This window comes from Acanthochromis polyacanthus, chromosome 12, assembly GCF_021347895.1.
Source record: "Acanthochromis polyacanthus isolate Apoly-LR-REF ecotype Palm Island chromosome 12, KAUST_Apoly_ChrSc, whole genome shotgun sequence".
NCBI classification, from domain to species: Eukaryota; Metazoa; Chordata; class Actinopteri; family Pomacentridae; genus Acanthochromis; species Acanthochromis polyacanthus.
Genome location: NC_067124.1, coordinates 23,589,415 through 23,613,849, shown reverse-complemented (window position 1 = coordinate 23,613,849; position 24,435 = coordinate 23,589,415). Strand labels below are relative to the sequence as shown.

Sequence of the window (24,435 nt, the reverse complement as noted above, 5' to 3'; positions counted from 1 at the left end):
CACACTATACACACTCATCTTGGAGGTTGGATGTGTGTTTTGATGGTTGCATGAATCATTATATCCTTTGGCAACTTAACATAGCCAAACCCTGTTGTTGAGGGTTAAACCGACCGTCCACAACACGTGTTTACTGCACGCCAAGTTTTTTCTAACAAGCTCCCTGGTTGCCACAAAACTTGGCATAGCTGCTAATGAAGTATTGCTGTGTTTGAGCTACGACTAGAAACATGTTTTTGGTAAATTGCAACCCATTAGAAACACATGTAGAAACATTAACACATGCAGAAACATTTCAGTAAAATTCACTTTTCTGATGTCTGATTGGCTCTTTACTTCCATTTTGGGGCCAATTCTGCTGGTTGTAATTGTTCTAATTTCTCGCAATGTGCAGCACAGGCACATGCTCAGGTCTTTTCCCGTGATTTGTGCCCCTCTCAAAAGCATCCATCTCACAGGAATAAGCAAAATTTTGACCAAAAAATAAATAAAAAATGCTGCTAAAGTTAAGTTCCTAAAACCAGTAGGCATGGGTCCAGCCATGACCAATGGCTATTGGTCACTGCTGATTAACATGGGGGAGGGGTGTTTGTATGAGTCCATTAAAAGAGACAAGAACCTCTTCTAGCTCTTTGTGGTAGTGTGTGTGCGCACATGTGTGTTCCGATAGCCATCTGCCATCCGCCATCAATCTCCATTGATTTACTCCTAATGTTATTGGCGTGGATGATGGAGGAGCTGCTGAGGTGAATTGAGGAGGAGGAAGAGGAGGAGGAGGTGTCACCACTGGTGGTTCCTTCCACTTTCACAACAATCTTGAAGTTAAAAATTGAGCTACCTTCAGTCTAATTTCTACTTTAGGATGGTACCTCTTCCCAAAATGAAGATGGAGTGATACTCGAAGCATGAATTCAGTCAATATTAAATTCCACAACAATATGTTTTCAAGATCTTAACATTTCTTTTGCCCACCTGGAAATTCTAGCCCAATAGAGGGTCTACAAGGAACACGAGAAGGTCAACAAAATCATTAGGTTCAATCCTCTGAGGATCTCAATTGCATTTTCATATTCACAACAAACTTCATATTAGTATTTTCAATCTCAGCATCGTGGCCTAATGGCTACGTCAGAGAGGTGTTTTAAGGGATACAGAAATAAATAGGATTCATCCTCTGGGGACCATGAACACCTACAGTACATTTTGCTCAAGGTTTTGGAGAAATTTTGCTGCGGTAGACATTTTGTTCTTGAAAAATACATTTTAAAGACAGTTGTTGTAATTGCCAGTTGACCTCCATTGAGTGCTGTAATCATAATAATCATATGTATCGGGGATATTTCTACCTTAATCTAAATAAGCCCCCTGCACCCCCAAAACAATTGATATAAAAACACAAATAAAATTTTAAAAAACTCCATGTTACTACTTCATTGTTGCTTGGCTGTGGCTCTACATTCACAAACTGAGAATCTGAGACCTTCGTTACATATTAACAGATTTCTTTGGGATAGCTATTATTCTATATTCACCAATACAGCTGTACTCTAATAATGTGCTGTAGTGGTCTGGGAACTGAAGCTTATTTCAGTTAAAACGTGAACTAAGTGCTCACATATTAATTCCACACGTCTTCGGCAACTTCCAAAGTGATGACAAGTGAGCGAACACAAAGTCATTAGACCATGTAGGAGCCAATGAGCTCGATTATTATAAATAGGAACCAATTTTTGTCCGGGCAGGTGTTCCGCCCGGAAGGATAAAACAGTTTTGACCGCCGCCGCCGCCGTTGCAGTCGCAGTTGAAAAGCCGGTAACAATGAAATGTTTGTTCATACAAAAGCTGTTGGACTATACTTATTTGGAGTAATAAACGCAGGTTATTGGAACCGCAAGCATTGGTCTCGGCTCTCTTCATCAGACGTGGTAAAGTTGTCGGCGTGTCAACTATTTACATCCTGGTGAAGCACCTCAGGGGCTTCAAGCATTGGCTTAGCCTCTACAGACCATGTGAAGAGAGGACTTCCTATATGTGCTACCTGCTAATTAATTCTGTGCAAGTACATCTCACATATTAACGATTCAGGAAGTCAACAGGTCACATTTTTTCATTGTTGCCAAGTGTGGAGGTTATTTTTGAAGTCAGTAAAGTGATCATAGTTTTGAACTTCATTACATTTAGACACATTTACACAAAGGTACAAATGCTACAATCGGGAAATTTATCTTCATTTTCATGTGTTTTCTAATTAGCTTTAGGGAGAATAAATAAAAACAAATCACTTTTTTTAGACATTACTAGCATAAGTAAACATATGGATTAGCATCCTCTTAATAAGTCAATCAACTGTGGGTTAAAAAACACAATATTACTGTCCTCTCAAGTTTTTCCATTTGTAGCCAGAAATGTAAGGTGCAGTGAAGATGACAGATATATTTCAAGATGGAAAGAGAGACCGGTCACCTCTGACCACAACAGACACCACAACACTGGTTCTTCCTTTTGTGTGTCATCATCTCCTTGTTGTAGACCACTGAACCACTCTGTATCTCCTCTACAGTTCAAAACTATTTCCAACCTTTTGCACCTTGTGCTCCCTAAAAAAGAACTGCATTGTCATAGAGCCCATCTGCCCTGCCTAAACACTGCGCTGTCTATCTCTGTATAGTCAAGGCTTAAAGCATCTGACTGTATTACACCACCATCAAACCACTGGTCACCAGGCTGCATTAAAATAGAACAGAAGTTGCACTGCAGTGTGCAATCTGCTAATGACAGCTGCAAGTTGCTGTAGTAATCCAGGATGAATGAGATTGCATGAATGATTCATGAAGAGAGAATAAAACACTCCATGGAACCAATGCTAGAAAAAGTTGTGACCTGGATATTTCATACTCATCACAGGGCCTCATTTCTAAAATGGACTCAAGATCAGTTCCAGTTTCAATTATGAGTTAAGCAGAAAAGCACATATCAGCAGTTATTTATGCAGCCTAACTGTGATGTAGAGATCTTATCTCAAAGCAAAGTCCAGACTTAAGTGATTTTTTGTTGGGTATTGTAAAAACTTGTGCAGCTTTACACAAGAGGATAAAATTAAAGATGTGAGAAATTACTTGCCAGACAAAAGATGTTTTGAATTAAAAACTGGAGGTGATTCTTGATTAAAAGTTAAAAAGAGGCTGTTCTTTTTGAGATGTAGTTTAATGTCAGACCACTTCTTTTTATATCACTACCATCTTTCTCATCCACCTTGTTCACTGCAGTGGTGACACAGTCCCACACTGCACGTATGGATTTGTGTGTTAACCCACTGTTAAGTCTGCTATGTGTTGCCTGGCTTTGATCACGTGTTCACAATTGCAGTGATCTTCTAAAAGTTTGCTTTTCTCTTGGGCTCTTGTTCCTGACTGAACCTTTATTTGTGCTGGCCATCAGTTTGAGTTGATTTGAGTCTTCATATAAGTGGTAAATCAGAAATGGGTTTTCAGAACCTGCTTCAGCAAGGCTTTTTATGCTTAGCTATGAATCAAACACAAACACAGCATCATGAATGATTTTAAACCTGAAAGACTTTTTATAAATAAGGCCACTAGTTTATTACTGGCAACGGCTATGTCTGTCTCAAATTTATCAGTTTGACTGATTGATGTGTTCATTTAATCTTAAAAATGGGATCGTTTGGTCAGGCTGATCATCTGTTTTAGAAAAGGGTCAGGAATTAGACTGGATTATACAGAAAACACAAATTAGATTGGATGAGTCCTAACCTTTTTTCCCACTGCCAACCTTATCACAATGATGGATCAACATGAACTAAAATAGGAATTCTTGTAGCCTCTCTACCATGGAGGGGGGTTTGTGTTTTTCCCTGAGCTGATTAGTGAGAATGATTCAAATTTACGGAAAAACACACTTGTCTTCATGAGGAGAGTTTCAGTGTTTTATGATAGCTGGCGTCAAGACGAGGAGGTAAATGGGGCGTAGGCAGAGGAGATGTCTCTTAGTTCCTCTACTGGTGTGTGCCTGTGAGTGTTTTCTGTGTGTGTTTGTGTTTCTGCCAGCAGATGCTCACACAGTAATTTAATAAGTGTGCAGAAATGAAGTTAGATGTGCGCTGGCAGACAGGCCACACCCACAAACACACAGAAAACAAAGGAAGGTAAAAAGGAAGACAATGACTCACATCAAATCCCCACTTCTTTGTCTCTGAGCAACCACTAAGCATAGTCACAACAAATAAACCACAAATATCACAAGTGGACTTTCTCTACGCATGCTCATACTGATGCAAAATATTCAAGAGGAAGCTAATTCTAACCCCTGATAGATCACTACCCTCACACTTTTCAACACATGAAAGGCTTGGAAGCAGAGTGGTCTAATTCACATTAAGCTGTTTTTGAGAAAAAATGGGTTCAAGCTTTTGTGTTTTCAAGAATATCCTAACATTCAGGTTTTCTTTACATCCCTTCCTAAATTTATCCTTAATAAACAGTTTATGTATATTTTGTATTTAACTTATTTATGATTCTGTTTTAATCATGACCACCTCGTATGAAGCAGAAAAAGGCTGCACTTGTGACATAGTTCTAATGTGTAATTTGCAATTTACTAAAGGATAGAGAGAAAACAGGGTGAGTTACCACACGTACCCTCAGTACTGCGCAGTACTTACAGGGAGTTAGGGGTTTGATTTAAGCATTACACTGCCATGTAATGATTTTCAGCTTAAATTTGTATGTTATGGATTTTATTTTGATGGTTTTGCATCATCTGAAGATTGCATCGCTGGGCCACATTGATTATTTTGAATGAGTGTGTGAGCTGTCTAAAAATAACTACAGTATGCACTATATTGTATAATTCTCACAAGTATGATTAGATATATTAAAACTGTTCTTCACTCAGTTTCCCATTTCAACACATTTTCTCACAAAGAGGCAGTTAAAGGATATTCAATATAGGCTCTATATACCTACACAAATATACTATGAACTGTGTTGCGGGTTAAATAACTTTATCAATAAAATCTAGAGCAAAAAATATCACAGAAATTATATAAAACTCAGTCTGGATTTTTGTGGATTAGACCACTCTGCTTCTAACTCCCTCATATTTAAGTGGAAACTTAAATGCAGACAGATAGGATCTCCTTAAGAAAAAAGGCTGCCTTCCTCACTCAGCAGCAGGAAATTGGTGGGCTGTCTGACAGACAATACCCGGACTGTCCAGTTTGATTTTTCACTCAGCTGTCGGAGAGTGTGTGCAGTTATTATTAGCGGCCTGTTGAGCCAAGAGAGTGTGTTTCTGTCTGAGACATGAGCCCAACGGCTGCTGTGGACAAAACAGCTGACCGTGCCAGATGACAGTCCTGGGTTGAGTGGGAGAGTCACCGGTGTTGTTTGTTGTAAATGGGATACCAAAACATCCATCCATCCATTCTCTATACACCGTTTTATCCTCACTAGGGTTGCGGGGGGTGCTGGAGTCTATCCCAGCTGACTCGGGCGAAGGCAGGGGGATACCAAAACATGCACAATATAAAAGAATCGTTCAGAACTTGTGAAAATTACCAGCCCTACATTGTGTTATCATGGAATACAGTATATTTTGTTACATTTTATTAGTATTCAGTTGTTCTTCTATATATCTCCTAATATTGGAAACACTGTTCTAAGCCTGATGTTAGTTGTTTAATTAGTCCAGTTACTGGCTTCAAAGCTTTAAAAGACCTACAAAAGCCCTTTAAATGCTTTACACTGAGTAAACCAAATCATACATGGTGGTGACAGTAAAATCACCTACTGTTGTATCATAAATCATTACAAGAAAAATACTTTCATACAAACTTATATGAATTTCTATAATTTTACTTTTTGCCCCATTTGGAGCAGTGGAAACAAGCTGTTGACAGAAAAGCAACATTAACATTTGGAGTTGTCTTCTGGACATCGGGTAAATGGAACTCTTTTCAGCTTTTGTTTTGGTCTCCACCAGACCTTTTGGATTAAAAATAAGGCTATTTGGCAATTAAACTCTCTTTTACACCAATTTGCTACAAAACTACAACCATTGATACATAGGGTGTAAAACATACTGTACACTCACTGGCCACTTTAATAGGTGCACCTGTTCAATTGATTGTTAACACAAATAGCTGATCAGCCAATCACATTGCCACAACTCAATGCATTTAGGCATGTAGACGTGGTCGAGACAAATTTCTGAAGTTCAAATCGAGCATCAGAATAGGGAAGAAAGGTGATTTTGAGGTCAGAGGAGAATGAGCATACTGGTTGGCGATGACAGAAAGGCAGCAGTAACTCAAATGGCCACTCATTACAACCAGGGAATGCAGAATGCCATCTCTGAATGCACAACATGTCGAGGAAGATGGGCTACAGCGTCAGAAGACCACATTGGGTGCCACTCCTGTCAGCTAAGAACATGAAACTGAGGCTATAATTCACACAGGCTCACCAAAACTGGACAATAGAAGGATGAAAGCCATCGCCTGATCTGGTAAGTTTTGTTTTCAGCTGCAACATTCAGACGGTCAGAAGTGGGCATAAATAACATGAAAGCATGAGTTAAATTCATCATTAAGAAATGGAAAGAATATGGAACACACATAAATCTGCTGAGAGCAGCTATCCCATAAAACAGAGCAACTGTGCAACAAAGACACTAGTTAGAGAGGGCACCAAGACACCTATGACTCCTCTCAAGGATTTGCCAGCTTAAGCAGCTGAGATAGGAAAGACAGTGCATACAACACCTGCTTAATGTGTTCTTCGCCAGTTAAAGTCACTGTTGGAAAAAAAAAAAAAAAACGTCTGGCTAAATCTCGACTGCAGTTCACCTGAAGGCATGTGAAAGACTCTGAAGTCAACTGGAATAAGACTAATTGGTCTGATTAGGATCAAAATTGAGCTTTTTTACCATCATACTTTATGCTATGCTCGGCAGACACCAAACACATCACCACAAACACTCCATCCCCACCATGAAGTATGGTGGTGGCAGCATCATTATTTGGGGGAAACTTCTAAGCTGCAGGCTTTGGAAGGTTTGTAAAAGGGAAGGTTAAAATGAATGCAGCAAAATACAGGGAAATACTGCAGGACCCTGATGCAGTATGCATGAGAACTACAACTTCAGACAAGTTGCACAGAAAGGGTTTAAACACAGCAAAGTAAATGTTATGGAATGGCTAAGTCAGAGACCAGACCTGAATCCAATTAAGAATCTGTGATAAAATGGGCTTTTTACTCATAATACCTGTGCAGCCTGACAGAGCTTGATGTGTAAAGCTGATTAGGACCTACTGTATCTACACAGGCCAAATGCTGTAATTGCAGGAGGAGGTGCATCTACTAAACCAGAAAAGCACTCAGAGAGCGCAGACCTCCGTCAAGGATATTGACATTCCCATGGAACATTGTATTCACATACATTTATGTACGATTTAGAAATTGAAGTATTGTATTGTATTTTCATGGAAATGTAAGACATATATTTTCATGAACAATTTTATTCCATTCTTAATTAATCAACAGGGAGAGAGGAAAACAGGAAACCCATGCAGTAAAGGATCATGAGCTGGAATTGAACCTGCGTCTCTGACACAGTTCTGTTTACGAATCACCTTCTTGAGCAGTTGAGTTATCTGGACACCTTGCTCCAATTTGTTGGACGACATACTAACCTATGATGTTTTTGTCATATTTTGGACCACATACTAAAAAATTCAAAGTGATCCAGAATCCAGGATCCTTTCCGGATTGCCACCAAAATTAAATCAGCTCTTCCTCTTACCATAGTCTACATCTACTGAAAATTTCATCTGAATCTGCCCAGGCGTTTTTGAGTTATCTTGCTAACAGACAGACAGACGGACAGACGGACACACAAACGCCGGGTGTCACATAACCTCCTTGGCGGAGGTAATAATGGCTTAAGGGGGACAATATTCATACAATCACTTATTTCATACTTTTTATACCTGAAAGAACACCTGCTGAAAGCCTCTCGCCTCTCTCCACTAACTCAAAGAAGCTAGCAACCTCTCTTCACTTGATCTGGGACACACCCTGATTGCATATTAAGATCAGATCAATTTATGCACGCAGTCAAGAAGACATTTTAAGACCCATGGATGGGATGTCAGCATTTTAATATAGATAGAGATCACATGCTAAGACAAGCTATAAACTGGAAATGTAGTCTTCATTCATTTTAATATGGAAAAGTTGGTACTAAAAAGTTCATTCTTAATAAATGTGGGTTGTTTTTGTTGTTTATTAATATTGCTTGTTGCTTTATTGTACTTTGCTGTAACTTATCTGCCCTTACTGGCATTACTAACTCTTAATCTGAATAGCAACCATTAATTAAAGCTATCAAATAAATTCAGCAGAGTAAAAAACAAAACGTTTCCCTCTGAAATGAGGTGGTGCAAATTCATAGTAAGTGAAAAGAACAAGTGCGTAAAAACTTACCTTAAATAGTAAACGTACTCTTGAGCATTGGTTTGAAGTATTAAATCCCATGCTCAGTACATAAAGATGTATTTTTGATTACATTTCAACAAATAAACCTGTTACTGTTCACTCAATGGTTGCCGCAAGCAATTCAAATGTACTATAAAAATAATAATTAAAAAAACATCCATAAATTGACAATTATACAAAGCCGGGAAGGTTGTACATGGAAGTAGTGCTCCTATTTTGTTTTCTGAGGATCATTAAAGTTGACAGACTTTGTTCTTCCGGCTATCACAAAACAATTATTCATAGTTGTCACATACTGTAAAGCTTTGTTTACCCATTATCACAAAACAATTACTCTTTGATTTTGACACCTAAAGCTGAGATGAAGGAATAAATGGCTTGTTATGTTGAGATAAACAGTTTTCTTGTGGTTTATCTTTAGGAAATATTCTTGTTGTATTAGAAAGTCGTGTAATGCATTCAAATTTAAAATATACCATTTCAAACCTATTTTTAAAATCCTCTGTAGACACTTTCGTCTTTTCACACTAATGAAGTGTGTTTTGTTCCTTTTTTAGATGGTTATCTTAGTTTCTTGTAGACAGAGGAACTTCACTTCAACCACAAGTCTGTAAGCTATCAACCACCCTGCTAAACGAACCTTAAAGCTCTACCGGCTCAAACGCATATTACAGAATCAGGCCTGTGTCTAAGGCCTAAGACCTTTAACTCTTCCTGTCCCTGACCTTTGACCTCCCCTTGCAGCAAGAACAAAAGGAAAGCAGGGAGTATTTCTCTTTTTAGGATCAATTAAATATCCTGTTTCATCGATCTGCTCCTAAAGAGGTGTCATCTATCAGCATCAACTCAATGACGTGTAAATATTCAGAATCATTAAAATGTTCATTTTACATAGTAGTTTGCTTAAGAAACAATATTTTAAAAAAATCTGATTATGTGAGACCAAAACTACCATCAGCAAAAACACAACTATATAATTACTGCTGTAAGTAGTCCAAATATCAATGGAAAGTTCACGTCATGACATCTTTAAAAGCACTGGCAAAATTTACATTATCATAAAATAATAGATATAAAGCAACTTCAAACACACATCTTGGAGAACACTGTATGTTTGCTTCTTTCATCCTCATTTTCATATGCTAAAGTGGAAAGCTATTACCGCAATAACAAAACGATTAAACAAATAGTGACCCATTGGAAATCTCAGCATCTTGACCCATGAGCAGCTCTCACCATCTAATACCAAACACTACAGCGCCCTCTAGTGGTGACAACATGGTGATGCCTCCATTTCAGAGAGACACAAACCGAAGAAAAATGAATGACACAAACTCAAACTTTATCTGTAGGTCAACTTGTCTATTTAATATATAAAATACGGTAAAACATACGCAAAAAGGGGAGGAGGGTAAGAGGGGACCAATGGATACTTTGGTACGATAACAAACACTTTTTTTTGTAAAAGCAGTATAGAATTTGTAATAACATATCAGTGCATACTTTATTTATGAAAATATACACAAATTGTATATCATTCTCCAAAAACAACAAAAAAAATATCTTTACAACAAAAAAAGCAGACTAGCCGAACACAATATATTAGCTATAATTTATTTTAAACTTTTTCTTCAATTTCTTTTTTTTAGTTTTTTTTTTTGTTTCTTAATCCTGTGTGATGTGTATTTGTGTCAATATTACATTTTATTTCCTATAACATGATTCGCTCTTCTCTTGTTTTGAAACGCCCATGCATTTGACATCATTGTGTCTGGTCAGAAATAAGTTAGACGTGTCACCCTGCTCCCCCCTCCCCCCCCCTCTCCATGTTACCATGTGTGGACTGAGAGGTTTTTGTACATTGGACTCACAGTTGCAGCATTGAAGCGGTTGTCGTCGCGGTTGACTCGTTCAGCGCCTCCGTCCGCAGCCACACGTGTACTAATATCACTACGCTTGTGTTGTTTCATGTTCATAAAAATCGTGCAACATTAGTAACACCCTTTTCGAAGGAAAAAAAAAACGAAAAGCAAATTCAAAAAAAAAAGAGAAAACAAAAATATATTTATAGAATATTTTTATATAATAAAATAAAATCAAATTCCAAATAAAACAAGTGCCTAACCTACACGGAAAAGTAAAACAAAAAAAACGCAGATTTCTATATCATCATGACAGCTACCATCAGTGAAGGCTGTGGTAATAATGATGATGATAATAATAATAATAATATCGATTCTCAGAGAACAATTAAAAACAGACTGTCACCAGCACAAATTAACACTGGAAAGTGAGTGAGACTTCTAAACATCATTATACAGGAGCATGTAATCGCTTTTTTAGGTGTGGGGAGTGGGTGTCTTGGAACTGTTTCTCTGTACGATTGTCTTTCTATCTTGTGATTACAGCAAACGCGAGTGTAGTTCTAAAGAACATGTCAGGGCTTCATAAGAACTCTGGCCTGCCTGCTGACAAACCAAATGAGTTCTATCGCAAAGGTTGCCATTTTATTTCTTTTTTTCCCCCTTTTGATCAAACTGATCTCTTGCAGGCTTAAACATAGAGTCGAGTTTCTCTTTCTTTGATATTTTGTTCGAAGCTCTGGGCACAACAGTCTTAACAGTCAAAGTGTTTACACTTGGAGGATTTATGTTCACTCTGCCACGCGCTCAGAAAAGCAATACTGACACTCAGACTTGCCACGGAGAGGATGAGTGTGCGTGAGTGAGTGACAGACGGAGAAAAAGTAAATGAGAAATCACAGATGAATTGAGGGGAGGATGATGGGAGTAGTTTGTGATGAAGCTGCAAGTCAGAGAGAGTGGGGGTTGGTTGTGTTAGTCCACGGAAATGACCCCAAAATAATTTGACTGGATGTCATTTCAGTGATGACACCCGCTATCTGGACGGAGTAAACAGAGGAGTGTGTAATGAAATGCATGTGTGTGTTTGTGTGTGTGGCGTTTGGAGATTAAGCTTCCAGACAGGGAGGGGGAAAAAAAAAAAAAACTGAGTGAGTGACAGGGGTGAGAGCGAGGTGACGAGGGCCTGCCCATGAGAAGGATGTAGTGGCTGGATGTGGTAAAACCCAAAGTCGACAAGTCTGTGTTGGATTTGGGAGGTAGTCATTAAAAGATCAAGAATCGTTCTGAAACCTCCGGCTTAATGACAAACGGCATCCAAACTCTGCCTCGAACGCTTTTAACAAGCAAATGGATGGAGGCTCAGAGTGCTTTTAGGAAAAATAAATACATGAATTTGCACTTTTGACCACCATGGTTTTTAAAACGAAAAAAAAATCTACCCACTAAAACCCCACATCACCTTTTGCCACTTTTACAGAGTACAAAAATGACATCCTTCACATTTCTTTTTCCTTCATAGTCTTCAAGAATATAAAAGTACAGCCAACCAGTGACAGGCGAAGGAGAGATCCTTTAAATATAGATACATGGCTTTCAATAGGAGGAAAAGGGAAACCTCTAAAACATAAAGGGGGACATCCTTGGCTCTCTTATACTTATATACTATCTGTATGTGAGTGTGTGGTCTAGAGTTTGACTGATATGTCCGTAACAGATAACAGTGGCATTTTTTAACCGAAGCTGCAAATACTTATACTTTGATTTGCCAAAGAATACTCAATAAATAGTAGTCATATCTGCAGAAATCATCGAAGTGGAAAAGCCTCCAAATATATTCAAGATGATCACATGATGCTGCACTACCAACTTCATAATGTTGAACTGATATTGAGTAAAAAAAAAAAGTAATTAATTCAATTTACAACAAATGTGTGCTACTCAGCTAGTGGGGAAAAAAGCAACACTCAAAACTAAATTCATTTCAAATAGGCAGCTAGCATGCACCAGTAACAGAGGCCATGAAAGCAGCTCAGACTGGTTGATGTACAATTTAAAAAAAATAAAAAATTTAAATTAAACTACAGCAAAACTGAATTTTGAAAATTAAATAAAAAGTGCATTTTTTTTTCATTTGTAACTCCTGATTTTAGGTTTCAAAACCAGTCAAGTATATCAGTCTAACCCTAGTGTGTATGTACTATGTGGGTGTGTGTGTGTTGTTGGTGTGTGAGGGTGTCAGAGGTGGGAGTTAAGGTAAAGTGCGCTCCATCAGTAACAGAGTCCTAACCATTGCTCACTCAAAACAGTCCGAGTCACCACGGCTACGTCTTCCCTTTCTGCCTCTACAGCACCCACTCTTGGCTCGTCCACATATTACACTTTATATACACGCATAAATAATAATAAAAAAGAGACCGATCCACTGAGAATCAATGTTTGCTTTTTTTTTTGTCTGTTTCGTTAAGGGATATCCTGCCGAATATATAGTTTATATATACAATCCCTGTCGTCTGTTGTAGTCTCTTGCCCCAAATGCAGAGCTGCTCTTGCTGCCGCCTGAAGCTTTTTAAATATATACTTGTATATGATCTATTTTTAACCTTCAAAACACCTTATCCCTGTCACACAAAAAGCCACAAAGGTTACAGATTGCTTATATACATGGTACCTCATGATTCTCCCCTTTGAACATCAGCTATCTATTCAAAACATGAGTTGCTTCACAAAAATAATTTCAGCTGTGTGCATTGTAGGTGTGTGTTCAAGGATGAAATTGAAAATGAACATTTGTCCAAATCACTTTGTTAAGAAAAAAAAAAAGACGACCAGTTGAGGTAACAAACCCGTATACACACACGCCTTTCTCAGCATCTGCAGTTGACACGATGTGGGTGAAACGAGGAGTATCTGCGTCATGTGTCGTTGAGCTTTTGCAGCTCGTCCCTGATTCAAAGAAAAGTCTTTTTACCTCGGCAACAAATCATGTTCCTCGTTTCTACAGCTAGTCTGCATGGTTCTGATTAAATAAAGACCCGGAGGTCGTCATTCTTGTACAGGGCCAACGTGCCGGCCTGTTGGTGTAGTCGCCGGCTTGGCTGGGGAGGGAGGCCAGTTTTCTTTATAGTGTCTTCATTCAAAACCAAAACGAATCCAAATTCTAAAGATCAACAGTCAAGACAGAAGGACAAAACTCCACGCTTTAAAAAGAGCAAAACCGCCCAGGCTCTTAGAAAAGAAACAAGAAGCTAGGGCGATAGCAATACAATTGTGGATGGGCGGATGTGTACAAAGATGTGGACTCATTTGGTGGCACTGTTCTAATACAGTGCTTTCATTTTTGATCAAAACCTACTGTGGATTAACAGATAATAAGGACATGAGGGTGGAACAATGCCACCACAATCTAACCAAATGCAGGTCATGCAGGGAAACCAAGTCTGGTTTGTTTGTCTGCTCTGCCAGCAACTGCCAACATGTCCAGTAGTAGTTCATGGGGCCAATTTAGGCTTTTATTAGCCACTGTGGCCTGATTAAAACTTACTCATTCACTTCTATTCAAATACAGCTGAATGAAGTACAAGATGGTTATTATTTTGACAAATAATCCCTGGTTTGGTGGCTTAACCCTCTGGGGGTTTTGAGTGTGTGAGTGAGAGTACATTAGAGTTCAAATGTGAATGTGCATTGCCATACAAGTGAGCATCAGTGTCCACACGTGCAACAAGAGTGTGTTAGCATACTCGTGTTGTGTATGCATGTGTCAGGGCAACGCTTCCTGTGTGGACAGTAGGTTACTAGATCAATGGTGGGTATATTATGCATGTGTGTATGAAAGGGGGAGAATGGGGGCGTTGGGGCTGGTGGGGGCATGTACACAAGCCACAAGTACACATTTCCATCCTCCATCTGTCCATCCCTCTCTTCCCATTCATCTCTTTATGTGACCCAGGTATCCAGTCTCATTCTCTTGACGTTGGTCCCGTCCTGTTCCTGTGGCTCCGCTGAAGAGGGCCGCAGGAGGACCATGGTGGGCTGTTGGGCTCCAGCACCAGCATGGTGGTGGAAGTCCGGACCCCCGCCTCGACCCTGGGTGCCGTCGTCCCGGTCGCTGCCCTCATATGAGCTGCCGTTGCTGCTGAGGCTATCGACGGGTGAGCGGCCTTGGCCTCCTGCTTCCAGGCGCAGGGTTCCAGGGTAGGCGACAGACACCAGACCTTGTCCCTGGACTTGAACGTGGCCAACTCCGCCTCCCCCGGCACCACTGGTGGAGCTGGGAGTGCTGCGGTCGCGGTTTGGTGAGACGGGCTCAGACTTGATGTTGATGTTGGGGTTTGTGTTGACTGTCAGTGCAGCGCCCTGAGGTATGTTGCCCACTGGCCTGGAGAGATGAAGGAAGAGACAGAAGACGAAAGAACACAACAAAGAGTTATGACACTATGCAACTGCACAACTGCAAGTATCATCCGTTAACATAACACCAAAGCAGACCTTGATCAGACAAAACTTTGCATGGATGAAACACAGAGTTCAGCCAATACTGTAAAAAAATTCGAAGAATGGTCACCTTCACATGAACATATCACAATACTCAGATAAACGCATGTTGGACTTCAAATAGGAAAAGCTTGCCATTTGTCAGAGACAAGACCCAAGATGGCCAGGCAATGCTATAAAGTTGGCAAATGTAGGCTTGAGTGGACTTCAGCACATAGAGAACGAAGACACACAGGACAGATAAGACTACATTTGAGGCCACATAAAAGCACAGTCCATTAGCCATGCAGCCAAAACATTCTTGCATATCGAATTTGGTCTGGAAAGGTCCACAGCTGAATGTGAGCATCAGTGTAAATCAAATGTCTGTTCCTGCATTTTAGTATTTTCTTTACTCCAATAGTTGGTTTAGATTGTGTCCTATAGGTAACCGCTTCCTTAGCTCTTCTTCAACCCACATGTGGCTGATAACAATGTAGGATCATGTTGGCTTTCACAGCCCATCATCACCAGGATAAATCAACAGATTGTTTGGGGAGATTCAACTGAAAGGTTTCATTTTCCATCTGCTCGCAGGAAGAGTACTGACCCACAGTATTGGTGTTTGAAGAGGTAAGAATACTACATCAGTGTGAGGTTGTGACTACAGCCACAAGCAAGTACAATCCAGAAAGTCCAGTATGAGTTTGAGACTGAAAGTTTATCAGAAGGGAAAACCCAGCAAAGCTGTTAGGAGGCAGAATAAAAAAATGCTAGCTGGAGCCCCAAAAAAATCTAAATATGTGTCCGATTTAAACTTGGCTGGCACAAAACTGGTCTTCTTGTGCAGTGATATAGAGCTTTCAGTACCTCTGCATTGCTTGTAACGCTTCCTGGAAGTCCCGTTACATAAACATGTCAAGTGCTCAATCTGTGAAAGGAATTGAGTCTTCTCAACTGTGAAAATTTGTTACGAATTCATTTTAAAATAATTTTTCTAGAATGCTACGATTTGGATGTTAAGATTGTTATGATTTAAATTTTGAATGTTCTGATTTAAATCACAGACTAATGATTTAAAGGGTCATCTTGGTTGCTGAATGACTGATAGATACAGTTTCCTCTGTGCTTGGTGTGCTGTTCTAGAAGAAATCAGAAATGAGAGGAAACAAGTGGTCACAAAAAAACATTCTTTTTGATTAGACCATTTACCTACAAAAACAAATTTACAATAATGAAAAGTTGTCAAAGCAAAAAAAAAACAAAAACAAAAACATGTTTGTCTATTCATTTATCAGGATATGCATGATTTCATGTATCTGATTGGACGTCACATTCGACTGGAACAACAATGACTGACTGTGTGGTTTTATTGCTGATGAAAGGACAACCGCAGAATTTATACAGTGCCTTCACTGAAATGAATGTTGAGTTTAATTTGCACTAATCCACAGTTGAACAGAAGGCTTCCAGTATATTTTTGACTGTTTTGTATCTATAACTGCAGTGACTGTGTGTTGGGCTCTGATAGCTGCCAAAACACAAATGAATCACACTCAGTACTGTACCTGAATGCATTCTGTGTAGACAGACTTTACATTAATGAAGGCTAATCAGCACATTATTCTCCGCTTCTTTCTCAATGAATATATTTCACCCCAACTTTCACTGATTGTGATAAGAAGCACACCACCTATTTAAAATGGTCACAAGTTTAGAAAATACGTCCTGAAGGAGAACACACTAACATATGACTGAGCTGCATGAAAGATAATTTCCTTTCCAAGTGCCCTAAGATGCTCAGGACAAAGATCATTTGCCAAAAAGCTTTCGTGTGCATCACTATCTGTGCTTCTACCTGCGACAACCCTTTGATCAGCCCCTCCACCCTCACACTCAGGCTCCACCTCCTCTGCTGGCTGGAGGCTGAGTCGAACCTGTCACCGAGCTTGACACCGACTGTTGACGCTGCACTGTGGCTCGCTCCTTTGACGGTGTCGACATGATTTTTCGGATTGGGTTCGCTCTAACTCTCCCTCTACCACAGCTTGACACGAAGATCTGAATTTGAAGCTCCCAATTACTGCGTTTCGCCCCTCGGGTGTGTTCTAATATGTCATATCATGAGCCATCTGCAGCACTGTATCTCTAATATTCCCTCAATTACTGGCAGACTGAGAGGGGAATTTAAGATAGCACTCCTCCAGGCGATCTGGGTCTGCGGTGCTCAAATGTGCTCACTGTCTTCCTCCATCTGACACACACACACACACACACACTTAAAGTTGTGCACTCTTGCCGTCTTACATACAAATGCTCCTTCCCTCCTGCACTCTTTCTCTCTTTCTCACACACATAAATCCCTCGGTGGCGGCGAAGCTCACTCCGTCTCTCGCCGTACCCACTTCATCAAACCTGCACGTCGTGGCTCAGGCGGGCGCAGGTAGATGGATGGTGGTGCCACGGGGGTGCAGTTGCTATGGCGAGTGAAAACGGCCGAGTCAGCGGGCCGGTGACAGTGATGAAGGCGAGAGCGGCAGGCTACCCCCGAGCACTAACAACACAGCGAGCACAGCCAGAAGCAGACACTTGGTTACAGTGCGGTGTGGCGAGCTGCAGCCGCTGATTCCCAAAATGCTCTACTTTTTTTTTTTTTTTTTCCTGAGGATGAAAGCGCACAAAATAAGCCTTCTCCAATTAAATTCAAATCACACTGTTTTACTGACGGTTGTCATTCCCACGACAATGTGATAGAATTCACAGTTTCGTAGATGTGACAAATAACTGTTAGCGCTGCAATCATGACTTTCATTTACTTAAATTTAGTAACGTTTGTATTGTTAGATATTTTAAGGGGGATTCAATCCGTGTTGCACATCAAGATCAATTTAACAGTCATTAAGAGTCCTATTTATTGTGTGAAAACAGTTGTGTAATGTTGCATCATATGAATTTTTTTTTTTTTTTAAATTTGAAAGTCCCCAATAGAGTGGAGGATTTCAAATAGCACTTTTCTTTTATGGCACTGCTTGTACATTCATATATAGTAGCATATAGCAGCTCGTGTTTCAAGTTTTTCAAAGGAAGATTTTTGGATATCAAATGGCATTGGATTAGATCAAATCTACTTTAACTTGTTTGAATTTTGCAGTATTCTAACCATGCACAGACACTGAAACCGTCATTTTCTCTAGGATGAATTGCACAATGAAAACTTACATGATTTTATTAGCAGAATATATGTATAGACAGATTAGACCCTTGTGTTTTAGGAGTATACAACTTAAATCAAAATTATTAGTGACACAAGAAGGGTTGGGTGTTTAAGAGTTAAAAAGCAAAAGGACAAAGACTAGACAACATTATTTAGCTGCGCAATGCTGTGATATATTTTTAATTGTAGTCATAAAATAGTTTATAATCTTTGAAGTTACTTTATTAAACTTGAATTGTGTTTTTTTTTTTTTTTTTTACACAATCAATCAGTGCTGTTGTGGCTTAACTGCCTAATAGGGATCATTTGCGTTTATTTATTTTTTTAATGAGATCAAAATTGCTTCATTTCAGTAGCAATTTTGCGGTTACAGTTGCTGAAATCAATGTCGATTTTCCTCAGTGCAGCAGATGTTTTGGGAAAGCAGCGTGCTGTAGCTGCACAGCTTAAGTGTAAAGAGTACAGTACCAGCAGAGGCCCTCCTCCCTGCCAAAGAGCAAGTTGGACTGAGAAGCCAAGCTGTAGAGGGAGGTGGGAAAAAAAAAAGAGACAAGCAAGTTTAAAAAAGCTAAAACAGCAGGGAAACAGTGGGACGGAGGCCAGTCATGGTCAATCCAGACATGGTTACTACAAAAACACAAAAGGCTCAACAGCTGCTTCGGTCACGCTGCAATGTTGTTGGAGGCAGTTGTGTGTGGCAGGAAGTGTTAAAGCCGGCGCGGACAGAAATTTTACAGTCATTCACATGCAATGCATTTTTATACAGTCAGTTCCAATCCACTTGAAACAGTTGGCTTTCGGCACAAATCAGCCGGTACTGGCAAGCGGAGATTTTTGAGCTCTTGATAGCCGCATACTAAGTCATTTTGCCTTTTAATAAACTAACCTGGGACCATCTTATATCACCTTAATGTGCAAATAAACAGGCTACACACCTGGGACTCAATACATAAATAGCCTATTTATCTCACAGGTAGAAGACAGCATAATGAAGCCGCTATAGTTTCTAATCTGTAGTCTGGGAAAACACTGATTCCACATGGGAGGTTTTACTGATCAGCCTCTGATAGCATGTGTGCACTGTGCCCTGCCAACAAACAAGTGTGCCCTGTAAGCAATTTAGCAACTTGTGCACTGTCTGCAAATGTTTTTCTCTTCAACCACAGCTGAGAGAAAGGAAGTGTGTTTTTGGATTGGAAAAACAAGGACAAAGTGAGACAAGCACACAGCACTACAGATCTTTGTATGTCATTTTATCCATTCTGCAAGCTAAATACTGAAAGACTTGTGCAGAACGCGGATGGATCAAGTGGACAAAACAACACTTGCATGAGCAAACAGTATCCCTAAAAGTGGTTCTGTTCATTTCATGTTAAAGTGTCCCAAATGGAGGCCCTGTCTGCTGATAACACATCGACTTAGCAAGAAAACAAACAATGACAACACGTCCTGCAACAACCAGTATCCAGAGAGCACCTCTATATAAACACACAAACAAGCTGGAAGCGAGGCTCTGCCGAGAGAAGGTCCAAGGGGCAGCCGTGACATTAACATTTAGATTGGGGAGTCAGGGGGAAGATGAGAGTCAACAGGTGTGCACCAAATTAACCGGGCTTGTCAAAAAGAGCAGGAAATAAGCGTAAAGATGGAAGTAGTGAAAGACGGGGTGATTAAAAAGGGGGGATGGGAGAGAGTTGGATGACAGAAATCATTTCCTTGTGGAGCCTGCAGCGAGGAAAAGTGTGGACGACAGCGAAGGCGAGGCTCGCAGCCAAGCCGTCAATCACGATTTGATTGGAAGGGCTTGCTTGCATGCTGTGAGGCCGCGCTGCGATGAAATCAAAAACAAAGCGGAGCAGTCTGGGCTGCAGAAGTGCCCACGTCTGCCCATGCTGTCCTAGGACAGCACGATTTTCCGTCGTGCCGAGAGAACAGTTTGGTGCGCTGGGAAAGCTTCCCACTTTTCTGTGGTGTTCGCTTGTTTTCGGTGACAGTGATTCTGCTTTCCTGATCCCACACACAACACAGCAAACCTGCCTGGTATTGAGTCAAGTGTTAAACATGAGGGTGCTGAAACTTTGTCACCATCAGCATCTGGCCTGCATGATTATGAACAAAATGTAAGTCCAGCTTATCCAGTGAAATCCAGCATATTTCTATTATTTAAAGGAATGTCTCGGCTGTTTTGAAACACAACAGAGACTCTGCAGGAAATGTTTTACTGCTTACAACTATGACCATAACAATATTTTCTTTGACTACACCAGTGAACACTAAAATTTAAAAAATTTCTTGCTCTTTTTTGCAGTTTTGAAGAAGAACAAACTTGAAAAAAATCACTTTTGACTCTGGAAATTTGTGATTTTTCTCAGTTTCTGAGGTTAAGAGTTGTAATTGTTTAGTAGTAGCAACCTATGTTAAGGATAATCTTGATATAATAAACGATGTCCACAGAAACAGTTGTTGCATCGTAACTACTAAAATAAATCAGGAAAATGACTGCTGGCTGCTTTTTCAGAATCTCTGAGCGGTTTAACGGATCTGTTTGCAGAAGGATTTCATACAATCTGGAGTGCCATTTGTTAACATTTACAAGGCGATATGAAGAGTTCTGCTGTGTATGAGACGGCGGTGACTGTTAACTATATGCTGTTTTTTCGAAGATGCTCAACCCCCTGGAGTCCCAGCTGTTGTATACAATAACAAACAACCTATTATCATATTTTCATGGACAGTTTTCAGCTTGTCAGACAGAAGAACAAATAACAGTTTCTTTGCTGACAGCTACAATTATTCTAAGTGTCTTTTTAACACATTTGAAGTATTTTTTTAATCTTTTGAGCAATCTCTCAAATTAACTTAATGCTATTTGTAGCTGTGACGGTTCTATCCAACAAAATGATATTAGCATTAAAATGGTTTTCAAATGTTATAGATTCTTTGATTGTAACTCAATCGAATTAGAAATTGCAAATCAATAAATGTCTACTATCTACTAGAATGTAACTGACTTTGACAGCTCAGTTACATCTAAATTATTCTCTTAGTCACGAGACTGTAGGAATTGAAAGTCTGCAAGTATCTGAGGAATTGAATCTCATGTCTGACCGTCAGCTGAGAGTGACAGCTAAATGGCTGAAAAATAAAATTTTAATGCAGTAAGCGTGTCGGTGGCACACAGCTGTGCACTGGCTTAGTGTAGGGGACTGAAAGCAGCATCTAGAGACTTCTTTCATTTGAGAACCTAGCAAGGTGCTGCTGCTGTCACACTGAAGCTGCTTCCTCTTTGTGCCTGACACTTCCAAAGAGCTTCAGATCTGAGCTTTCGGTGGCATGAAAACTCTTAGCATCACACTGGCAAACCGATATATCTGGGAAGGAACAAAGTGCTTTAGCTTCAACAGAACTGACAGAGCGATGAAATACAGACACAGCAAAGCAACGAGAATCACATCCAACATATAAATGAAAAAAACAGATGGCTGGACATCATGTTTGTTGTGTAATTGGATCTGTTCTGTAATTTCTTTAGATATATATATATTTTTTTTTATCACACACTGTCACATTATTATACACTCATAACTGGGTGTGTGAGGAGTATATAATAACTTGACAGATAAATGGCATGGCAGAGCTGCACGGCACTAGATGCTATCATGTCATTCACCTCAGGTTAGCAGCAAAATTGGAGATGCAGTTAACCATCTCCGCATTCTGTTTCTCTGCACCCCACATGCTGTGGAGAAAAGGGGGGAGGGAGGACAAAACAAGAGGCAGTTACAAGCCGCTCCCCCATCCACAGGTTAGCCTAGCACAGCCAGACTGGACACACAAAGACGTAGCACTACTAGCTCAGTTTGTAAGAAAGAAATGTGTCTGATTAGGATCTGATAAAGGTTAGGTCAAACTGCAGATATCCAAAAAAATTGACAAAAAAATGTACTAGTTGCATGATTTTTACTTAAACATGGCTCCCATTTATCTGTAATGAACTACTAGAGATTAGACAAAATAATGTCAACACCTCCCTGACAAGGACTAAAACCCTGAAACAAACACAAAGCAATGATAAATGTGGTCATGTTGCTGGAATTGTAGTAATCGGCATTTAGCTCTGTAAATGTTAAAAATGACAACTTGCTGAATTCCAATACAGCAATTTAATACGTGCAAACTTGATAGAAGTTAATGATCCACCCACAGACAGATATAAAAGATGGACATAGCCTCCATGTTGGAAAGGTGAAGTCATTTAAACCTGCATTCTTTCTAATGGTCAATAGGGGTCGACTCCTTTGGTTACAAAAAGAAGCCCAGCTGTAAAGAAGTCTGTGAGACAATGATCCACTTCTCACTTGATTTGTTACCTCAGATGACGTTTCTCTGACGAGTGTATGATGTCAGCTTGTAATCTGAAATCTCCTTCAAAACAATGTGCATTTTGTTAATTATGGTTGAAGTTAGAGAAACATAAAGCAGGCTATGCTTTAGGGCTACATATGATTGACAAGTCACCACTATAACAACATGCGTAGTGTCATCGAGTTCTCAGTAAGGTCCACTGGTTACTCACTATGTCTGGTTTGAAAAGATTTAAATTTCACCTGCTAAATTCTGAACTGTAGTCAACAAAAAAGGGCTACATCCATCTTTTATGTTCAGTTTATGGGTCCACCTTAATAGCAGTGTTTGTAAAGAAGATAGTGATTTCAAACTGGTAAAACTTTTTAACAAACTGTTTTTATTTTTATCTGAAGAATAGCTGTACTGGGAATTTTCCAGCATCATATCTTAGAAACTCTGGTTGACCATGCAATGCAATTAAGTTAAGTTTCTTTGCTACAAAGTATTTATCCTCAGCTCTCAGATCTATACTTGTACACTTTCGCACTGCCATGACTTGACCTTTAAAATGTGTGAACCAAATTCAAATTCTAATAGTACAAAGTAGTCTGCTGTGTAAAAGCTACCAGGATCAGTTATGGAGGCATCATGGAGCAAGTTCAACACAATCCTGAAGAAAGCATTTCTGGAGTAAAGGCCTAAGTAACTAAAAACAACTGCATGAGTTGGCCATAGGTGATATTTATGCTCTGTAAGTAGTAGGATTAATTTAGCTTCAAGGTAAAAAAGAGAAAACTGGCAAAGCTAACCAACAAAGGGACTAGCTGGCAATGACCTTGAGGGTAAACTAAAGACTGAAATTGAATTGTTACTTCTTGGCTGGCAAAAGTAAAGTATACTGAAGTCCTGCTTTAAGAGTTTTATTCTTGTGTGCCAGATAACACAGCTAGCAGCCTAGCCTCACTACCAGCAGCTAAATCAGAGTGGGACTGCAGTGGGACTTGGAGCTGAGGGGAAAGATGCAGGGTGGGGAGGAGGTATCTAGGTCACCACAGAGATGAATCAACCGCAGCTGGGGTGATGCTACAGCTTTGTACAGGAGAGGTGCTTCAAGTGTTTTATGAGCATGTGTTAAGGTTGGTGTACCAAATCCTTCTTGCAAAAGGTCTACTAGTGAGTTGTTTTTTAAGAGGAACGGTCAAAAGGTCAGAAAACTGGTGAATCAATATCGGTTTGTTATAGAAAGAAAAGGGAACTTACACCAAGTTACTGAGTGACGCCAAGCTCAGCTGCTGCTGTTGCTGCTGCTGTTGCTGTTGTTGTTGTTGCTGAGAGACTGCTGGTTGCTGTTGCTGTTGCCAGGCAGCCATGTTGCCAGGCACCAGCCCTGGTGGTGTGAACGTCTGGAGCGCTGTGAGATCTGCACTCGTCAGCTGGTACTCTGGGATTAAGGAATGGAGAGGGAGACAGAGGGGGAAAAAGAAAGAGAAAGAAGATGGAGAGGAGGGGTGAGGGGGATTGTTTTACATCATACAACTTTCTGGTGCATCAATATTAATCAGGGCTAATCCATATTAATGGAGACCTTTGAAGTGGAATCATTCCAGAAGCTCTCACACAATGAACAAAGTGAATATTCATAGCGGTTTGTGGCATCAGACTGCAAGGTTTTCAAGTTTTTCTACATGACACTCAAGAGTTTTCATAACATAATTCAGACTGTATCTTTACTTGGCATTATGTTCTACCTTTTCTAGATCTTTAAATTCATTAGTGTATTTTTTTGCCCTGATGTTAACAGACAATTTTGGTTTGAGCTGCTCAAATGTCTCGTCTGGCGGCTTCGATGTCTTACCAGTGTTGTAGGCTGTCTGCATGCCAGAGAAGGGCGCGAGGAGACTGGGTGTTGCCACGGAGACCACAGGTGTGGTGAGCGGCTGTGCCACCTGGGAGCCTCCTAGCCGCTGAGCATTCTAGGTAGACAGAGAGATGGACAGAGAATGCTGATCACAGCGACACA

General features: G+C 40.0%; 1 protein-coding gene across 7 annotated transcripts in view; it reads right to left on the bottom strand.

The window, feature by feature from the left end:
• Positions 1 to 9,857: 9,857 nt before the first annotated feature.
• Positions 9,858 to 24,435, bottom strand: part of mef2d (myocyte enhancer factor 2d) — a 103,224-nt gene continuing 88,646 nt past the window's right edge. For 3 of the 7 annotated variants that reach the window (XM_051956549.1, XM_051956550.1, XM_051956551.1), the window contains 5 exons: positions 24,271 to 24,388; positions 23,676 to 23,856; positions 21,739 to 21,807; positions 18,537 to 18,587; positions 9,858 to 14,759 (listed from right to left, as the gene is read on the bottom strand). In XM_051956549.1, coding sequence (XP_051812509.1) covers positions 14,318 to 14,759; positions 18,537 to 18,587; positions 21,739 to 21,807; positions 23,676 to 23,856; positions 24,271 to 24,388 — 861 coding nt within the window. In that variant the 3' untranslated portion in view covers positions 9,858 to 14,317. The remainder of the gene's footprint in view (positions 14,760 to 18,536; positions 18,588 to 21,738; positions 21,808 to 23,675; positions 23,857 to 24,270; positions 24,389 to 24,435) is intronic. The other 4 variants (XM_051956554.1, XM_051956555.1, XM_051956552.1 and 1 more) reach the window with 3 other exon arrangements.